Below are 8,957 nucleotides of genomic sequence, written 5' to 3'. Positions count from 1 at the left end.
TAAACACAAATACCTCAATAAATGTCACTAATCACATCATTAACTCTGTCTCCAGGGTCATGGCCACAGCTACCTTTTTCTTCCATTTGACTTGTTATTGTGACTCTTTTAACTATAGTGACAACAGTTCCTTTACTCTTTAATATTTGAGGTTCTACTTGCCATACTCCATGGCCTTCATATGTCATTGTGGGTGAGGCAAACCCCTCACTGGGTTGAATAAATCCAGCTTTTTCCCCAAGGACACTTCAACTCTGAAATTCTGAATTTCTGAGACATTGATTTAGAGTTTATAAAACTTTGAAACTTTGTCTTTAGGAATAAAGTTCTTTAAAAAAAAGTTCATTTATTTCGTGGAAGTCACATTAGCAACCCTAAATATGAAAATAAAAGCTCATGAAATGATAGAAATATCTTTTAGGTGAAAGAATGTAACAACTGAGATTTTTGACATTCAATACACTGAATATAGGAAATGAATTTAGCAAAGTGATGGAAAAAAGAAATTAAGGCAATTGGCTTACAAAAGGAAGTCCTTCATCAAGAAAAACATTCTAGCAAGAATTGGGGATTAGCTGGCCCAGAAGATGCTGAATCTGAAAGTCAAACTCAGCTAAACATAGAATGGACACATAACTTAGCCTTTAAAAGTGGACAGGTAAATGAATGTAAACATCTACTATATTTCTATTTGCAGTTGTTTAGTGGAGTATTCTTTCAACACTGAAAAACTGAAAATCCTGCCTTTGTGACATTAATAACCCTTGAGGGCATTATGCTAAGTGAGGTAAACCAAATAGAGAAAGGCAAATATTATGTGATTAAATTTAAGTGGAATCTAAAAAATAACCAAAGTTATAGAAACAGAGAGAATGTTGCAGACTCCAGAGGCAAGAGACAGGTGTGGGAGAATCAGGTAACAGTGCTTAAAAGGTACATCGCTCTGGTTGTAAAGAGCTACACATACTGACAGTAGATCGTACATTGGAAAGTTGCTAAGAGAAAAGACCTTAGATCCTATCACCCATATGTAAGTATATGAGGTGACAGATACTATAACTTTATATCTAGTCATTTCACTATACATACATATTTCAAAATTCTGTATTACAGGCTTTAAATCAAACAGCGCTAATAGTCAACTATATCGCAATAGAGAAAATTTTATTTCTGATAATGTTCTCACTTCTGGAAATTGTCCCAGAGGCTAAAACTCATTAAATGTGATCTACTCAGCATGAGGTGAGGACAGAAAGAGCCCAAGACTATATATAAGTAAGCAAATTTATGCACACATTCCACCACACATAGCTGTTAAATAGGTCCCGGCTTATGCTATCATTGAGAGCCCCCAGCTGACTGTGAATGACAGTGGCGCCCAGATAGCAATGACAGAGTGCTACACATTTCCAGAAAATGAGATATCATATTCTCTTGGCAGGTGCAGTTTCAGACCTCACGGAGAAGCAAGGTAAATCATGAAGATAAAAGTCCCATAAACCGGGCCCTCCCTGGTGGCGCAGCGGGTTAAAGCACAGCACTGAGAAGCTAAAGCCACTTCCGCATGAGTTCGATTCCAACCTGCCCCGGAGGTGACCACATGGCGCTGCAGACCTCTCCTGACCCGCCCGCTGCTCCCCTCAGCAGTGTACTTCGTCCATCTGCCTGTTCTGTTCCCCACTCTGTCTCTGGTGAAGCCTCTCACCGCCCCTGAGCCTCTGGCCTGTACCCCAGTTCTGTATGAATAAATAAATCTTTAAAAAAAAAAGAAAGAAAGAAAGAAAAAAGTCCCATAAATCATCATCTATTTCATTTGTTTGAGTTCGGTTCTCCACTTCCACATGTGTGGCTGCTTCTCACTTGTGCCAGGGACCACCAAACCCTGTAAGGATTAATGGCCCACTGAAGGGGTCTGGGGTCTTTATCCTTAGGACCCTTTTAAAGTAAATGTCACATAGTTAAGTGTACTGGATTCATTTTTAAGGGAAATGTGCATCACGTGGTACAGTGTCAAGTTTTTGATCCATCAGTGGGACAACCTATTCTTTACTGATGACCTCCTGGCCACAGAGGCAGCCGTGACTGAAAGTATTCTGCACAACCTATCACTACCAAGTGAGAGTTGGGATTGTGAATTTTTCACTTACTCATGAGAAGTTTTACCTTGTTAAAACTTGAACAGCTAGATGAAAAGAAAATTTGAATACACTCACGTTGCTTGATGAATTTTTGAATGTGTTCATCATTTCCAAAGAAATTGTAAAGAAGGAAAGTAGAGTGATGTAAATGTCTTCTGGAGATTGTACTGTTTGGAGCTAGAAAAAGCAAAATCCTACCCAATTCTTACATTCATAGGATGTGGTGAGTTTAGGAATTTATACAGGAAAAAAAAAAAAAACGTCAAGATGTTGTAGTGAAAAATACTGATGTCATATAAGAAATGTAGATAATATAGTAAGACCAATACTGCCTGTATTTACAGTGGGACCCCTCAAGAATCAGGGTATACCCTTGCCAGTATCTTCTGATCCCAAGATCAACAGAAATATAATAACTATTTAAAAGGACAAAGATGAGCTTTAGCATATCTTTTATATAGGGATGAGTTTTTTTCTTGCTACTCAGAATCAAAGTTAAATGTTTAAATGGAAATCAAGTTAATATTATTTTAAAACAGATCCCTTAAGGGAATAACAAAAAAGAAAGATCCTTAGGATGTATTAAGTCTAGAAAACATAGACAAGTCTGCTTTTACCATAGGAAATTTTCCCTGAAACTCAGTATATCGTGTTTTTGGTTCAGCACTCAATCACTAATTTGCAATGTTACCATCATTACAGAAACCATCTCATTCAATATTAGATAGTATATTATTCCCAGTTCTTATATGGAAATCTAACAGGTGATAGAATTCAATATCAAGTCCTTTAGAATTACAGAACTAGATCTCAACACCAGCCCTCACCACAGAATAATACCTGACATTTTAAGTTAATGTATAACCTTGTCGCTGAAGCCAGAGAATTTGGATAAGGAGGAACGTTCCATGGGAAGACACCAGAGTGGAGGGCAGGGGAAAAATGAGAGGGAAGTGCGAAAGAATGAAAGTGACCAAGTGTCATGCACCTGTTCCCCGGAGCTCCTGCTAAGAGGCTTTCACGGCTGCGGAGAAAGAACAGAATCTTCCTTCTACAATTTGTTTTCTCACCTTGACCAAGATTCTTCAGGAATACAGATTTCACAGCTGTGGAGAAAGAACAGAATCTTCCTTCTACAATTTGCTTTCTCACCTTGACCAAGATTCTTCAGGAATACAGATTTCACAGCTGTGGAGAAAGAACAGAATCTTCCTTCTACAATTTGCTTTCTCACCTTGACCAAGATTCCTCAGGAATACAGATTTCTTGCCAAATTGAATAAGGTATTTCCTTCCTGAAAAATGTTCCAGGATGGACCTTGTTGACTCCAAGCTGTGAGCTGCTGGCCATGAAACAGGTTGTTCTGACAAGAGATGCCCACAAGTGGGGAGTCCTCTAATATTTATTATGAAGGGCAGCAGAGTGAGGGGGAGGGACAGTGCGATGGAGGGAGATCTCAGATGCTTGTTCTCTAGGGTCATGTTGCCATGGAGCTGTGGTCACAACTAATCTGCCTCATTTTGTCATGTCCCTCCTGGTCCTTTCTTTTCCATAGTCCTGATGTAATCTCATGATTATAGATATGGCTTTAAGAAACTAAGAGTCATCAGAACTGTAAATTCTAGGAATGTCCAGTATCATACATTTAATTTCCAGGTAAGTTGAATGAGAAGAGCTAAGGAATTTGCCCAACATCACACAGTCACTTGCTAAATGACTTAAGAGCAATAAATTAGATATGTGGACATTCCTGCTGAACAAGCACACAAATTTTAAATATATGAATATGTACATTTTATCATTTCCCTGAACTGATTTTACCATCCTAGCAGCCCTGTGAAGCATATGAGGATTATTCTCTATTCGTAAGAGAGGAAACTGAGGCAAGAACTAATGCAATAAAAACTATTTCAAGACAAGTCACCCCCTTCCATGGTAACAACCACAGTCAGTGGTGTTAGTCAGTTGGGTTGGGTCTGACTCTTCTTTTATTGGTTGCATGACCTGAGCAGATGAGCCCTTCATATCTCAGGAGGTCACCTATAAATGGGCAGGTTGTCATAGTTACGACATGGAGTAGCCCGTCCTGTTAGATCGTGTCTGTGAAGCACTTCTCAGAGTGTGTATGTATATTACAGTGGATGCCTGCTATTAATAGAAGCTGTCATGTGTTCTGATATTGATCATTCCAAATCAAGCAACAGGGAAGGGGGCGGGGAGGGAGATGTCAAGTCAGGGTAGGAAGAACACAGGGACCAGAGTGACGGATCATGGGTGCTATGGAAGTGAGAAAATGATGGTGACTGTACCTAAGGGGAAAATACAAATACTGTCCAAAAATGAAGAACACTGTAAAAAAAAATTTTTAATTTAATCAATCAATAAGTAAATAAAATTCAACCTCAATATGAAATAGGTACATGAATAAATAGCTTTCCTGGCACATTTTAATTTATCTAAAAATATGGGATCCCCAGTTCTCCTGTTCTCAGCTGTTGCCTCAAGGCCAGAGATCCTGCTGGTCAAGCTGTCAAACTAAATGTACAGTCAGGCAGGGGCCTCTCACCAGGACAAAAGCTCAGTTATGAAGAACCTACTGGGAAAGCAATATCTGCTGAAAACTGCAGGAAGACTAGATCTACAGCCAGATTAGCAAAACCAGCTCAAATATGGTTCACAGGTGATTTGGTGGGAATATTATGAGGACTACACCTGAGAGGAAAAATCAAATATTGTACAATGATGAACAATGTATGTATGTGTAAATATATTTTTTAACTTGGGATAATGAAAAATATACCTTATCTGAAAAGATTAGTAGAAAGTTAGGCAAGAATAGACTTTATCCTTTTTGACAGCTGAGTAATATTCACAGGGAAATTATACATTTTACAAAAATGAAGGATGATGTATTGAATATACTTTTTAAATGTTTTAATTTAAAAAATAATAAAGAATAGAGATGGTAGGCTTTGATTAGCAGGAAAAAGGATACCCACCTCTCCACTCCAGCTTATATCACCAAAAACTGCTTCCGCCAGGCACATACACTCCCTAGTAATTGCCCCACCTTTGTGCTTGATCCTAATACTTACAAGACTGCCTTTGGGTGGGGATTTCACCCTATTTCCTGAGAAGCCCCTCTAGGCTTCTCATTGCTCCAAACACACCTGGGCTGAATGACCTTTCCCTTGCCCCATACCATTCCCAAAGCTGCTGCTCTGTGAGGCAACAAAAAGCAAGCTCTACTGAATTACAATCTTGATGAACTTGGTCAACATTAGAAATGGAGAGGCAGCATGAGCAGAAAGGATTCACTACCAGAGGAAATTAAAGAGTGTAATTCACTGGAAAACACATTTGAAAAGGTGAAGGGGAAATGGCTAAAAGAAGGAAGTGAGGTGTCCAGGTGGCTGATGGTGTTGGCATGAGGTAACGCTTCTACCTATGGCCACCTCCATAAACTTGAGTTCTTCTTGCTTCCCTAAGGACTGCTTCTTAAATGCAAAGGAGAGGGAGGAGTGGGACAAAGGGCATACCTTCCTGTGATGTCCCAAGCTGAGCAGACTAGCCAGAGCTTCTTGTTTTGTCTCCTTTTAGCACAATCACTCTTATCCAATTGATTATGTCAGACAGCATATTTTACCATAAGCCAAGAACTGAGCAAAGTCTTCTTCATGCATATCCCCCACTTTATTATCGTATTAAATCTGAGGTAGACAGAATACATGTCCATATTCTTGCAGATTAGGAAAATAGAGCCTATAGGTGAATCCATTACAACTAGAAAATTACAAAATGGTGAAGATGAAAAGAGAATCACAGGTCTAATGACTGGAGAACAATCTTAACTACTCTTTGCTTTAGTCTTTTAGACATACTTTTCAATGCAATAAGTCATTACAAAGATCACATTTTCTAATAATAATGAACAACTATATACCAGAGATATTTTATGAGGGTGGAGTGGGGAATGGGATCAAAAATGGGGGGGGGGGGTTTGCACTGGACTTTGGTGATGGCACAGGGTGATTTGGTGATGGGAAGCCCACAGGGATTGCAGCTGAGATAGAAAAAGGCACAAAATGATGTAAAAATAAACTGTTATATAAAAAAAAAAATCACATTTTCTACCACACTATAGAAACAACTTGTATCACTTGAATGCAAAGAGAAAAAAATCAGCATGTGTAAATGTGTATTATAGAATAATAATAGTAACACATATCCTCAACATGTACATCAGACACTAAGTGCTTCATACACTGGCTCATTTCATTCTCCCCATTAACACTATGAATTATTAACTCTTATTCCTGTTCTACAGATGAAGATATTAAGCTCACTGAGACCAAGTAATTTGCCCCTGGATATCCAGGTAGATACTTATTTTCTCCTTTCATAATGGCCTACCCAAAACAAGCCACAGCACAACAAATTTATTTCAGTATTTAATGCCAGTTTAAGGACACACCAACTTCTGAATAAAAGTAGAGGGAAAACCACATTTTTTTAAAGATTTATTTATTTATGCTCAAATAAAAACTGGGGCACAGGCCAAAGGTGCAAGGGCAGTGAGAGAATTCATCAGAAACAGAGAAGGGAACAGAACAGGCCGACTGACAAAATCCACTGCTGAGAGGAGCAGTGGGGAGACAGGGGAGGTCTGTCACACCATGTGGGTCACCTCCCTGGCCGGGGATCAAACTCTTGCTGAAGCAGCTGGGCCAGCTTCATAGTGCTGTGCTTTAACCTGTTTTGTCACCAGGAGGGCCCGGGAAAACCACCCTCTTATTCCTTGGCTAAATTCTCTTCTAGAGGTTAATGACATAAAAGAGGTGAAAACTGAGAAACTCTCCAAAGGAAGGTGGTACTCCCCTTTATAGCTTCCAAAAGACCTTTGAACATAAGATTAGAAAATTGCTATTTGGGGTTGAAATAATGACTCCACTATTTCACTGACCACTTTTTATAGCTGAGTGAATGGGGTTGTCCCATTTGTTCAGTCAGTGAGGCCCTAACCAGAAGTTTTCCATCTTTTTCCTGCCTTAATATATTTAAATAGTCCCGGTCTACCTCTGTAATCAATATGGCCATGAATCTCACATTGGAGGGGGTGTCTACAGCAAAGGGCAGCATTTGGGAAACTTAGGAGAAACCAGCTCTGTTTAGAAAAAGAAAAACACCTTTTCCTGGGCTATTATGCTCTCATGCGTGCCCTACCTGAGGCATCACCACGCTGAACACTGGAATAAACATGTTCCCAATGTTTTGCTCCCATAGATTCAAATTCTATTTCGATGTCCCAAGTGGTTCAGTCTTTATTGCGGTGAAGATTTCTGCTACACTGAGCACTTAAGATCCCCATCTCTACAACATTACTCATTTCAGAAATCAATGATGATCAAGCTGTTTTCCACTAGTCAGTACGTTCATTGATTAGGGGAATCTAGGAGGGGAGGAAGGAGAAAGAGGGTTCAACACAAATCACTGTGTAGGTCACCAAGTCCAAAACAACAGGAAAATGTTCACCATTGACTTAGCTCATTGACAGAAAACTGAATGCCCGTGAAAAAGAACCTGAGCCTTGTCCACAGCTTTCCTCATGGCATTTTTAATCTCCTTGTTCCTAAGACTGTAGATGATGGGATTCAGCATAGGGATCACCAAAGAATAGAAGATGGACACCACCTTGTCCCAGTTTAGCGAGTAGCTGGAACTCGGGCGCATATAGATGAAGAAGCCAGAGCCATAGAAGAGGGTCACGGCAGTCAGGTGAGAGGCACAGGTGCTGAAGGCCTTGCTCCTGCCTTTCACTGAGCTGATCTTCAGGACTGCAGAAATAATGTAAGCATAGGAAATGAGGATCACAAGCACAGACAAGACTCCGACGATGACGCCTATGATGTAGTTCACCACCTGGCTGATGAAGGTATCAGAGCATGAGAGAACCAGGACTGGAGGGAGGTCACAGAAGAAGTGGTTGATCCTGTTGGGTCCACAGAAATCATGGTGATAGATAGAGTAGGTTTCAATAAAAGAGCTAAGGAATCCGCCCCCATAGGCACCGGCCACCATCTTTAAACAAAGTGTATGGGAGACAAGGGTGGTGTAGAGCAACGGGTTACAGACGGCAGCATAGCGGTCATAGGCCATGGCGGCCAGGAGGAAACATTCCGTCAGCCCCATGCCACAGAAGACGAAATACTGGGTGGCACAGCCAATAAAGGAAATGGCTTTCTGCCCCGTGCTGATGTCAGAGAGCAGCTTGGGAGCTGTGGAGGACACGTAGCAAATGTCTAGGAAGGAGAGGTTGCTGAGGAAGAAGTACATGGGTGTCTGCAAGTGGGAATCCACCCTAATGAGGGTGATGAGGCTCAGGTTCCAGGCCACCGTCAGGAGGTAGATGCCCAGAAAGAGCACAAAAAGGAGAATCTTCATCTGAGGCTGATCCGAAAGTCCCAGCAGGATGAATTTCGTCACAACTGTGTTATTTCTTCCTACAGCCATAGGCCTGCATCCTGCATGAAGGAAAGGAGCAATTCTGTGATCAGATCGACTGTGTTTGTCTCCACAGTAATGATCAGGCTAACAGTGAGCAGCAAGTCAAAGTCCCGGACGTCTGCTAAGCGGTCTTCTCAATGGATCTCAGCCTTCAATAACTCTGGTATGCTTTTTAAATTATGTATGCTATATATGTATTTTTTAAAGATTTATTTAGAAGAACTGGGGTAAAGGTGCAAGGGTTGGGGGTGTGGGAGTGAGAGGATTCACCAGAGACAGAGCAGGAGCAAAACAGTCAGACCGACCGAAAGACAC

General features: G+C 40.6%; 1 protein-coding gene across 1 annotated transcript; it reads right to left on the bottom strand.

Moving 5' to 3' along the window:
• Window positions 1–6,865: 6,865 nt before the first annotated feature.
• LOC101635898 (olfactory receptor 5A2) lies at window positions 6,866–8,648 on the bottom strand. Its single transcript, XM_004683413.2, has one exon. It carries the CDS (start codon window positions 8,646–8,648, stop codon window positions 7,683–7,685), a length of 966 nt encoding a protein of 321 aa, XP_004683470.1. The 3' UTR covers window positions 6,866–7,682.
• Window positions 8,649–8,957: the final 309 nt, after the last annotated feature.

Source organism: Condylura cristata, unplaced genomic scaffold (assembly GCF_000260355.1).
Source record: "Condylura cristata isolate star-nosed mole 26May11 unplaced genomic scaffold, ConCri1.0 scaffold00015, whole genome shotgun sequence".
Classification (NCBI taxonomy): Eukaryota; Metazoa; Chordata; class Mammalia; order Eulipotyphla; family Talpidae; genus Condylura; species Condylura cristata.
The sequence above is the reverse complement of the archived record's forward strand: the minus strand, read 5'-3'. Positions and strand labels throughout refer to the sequence as shown.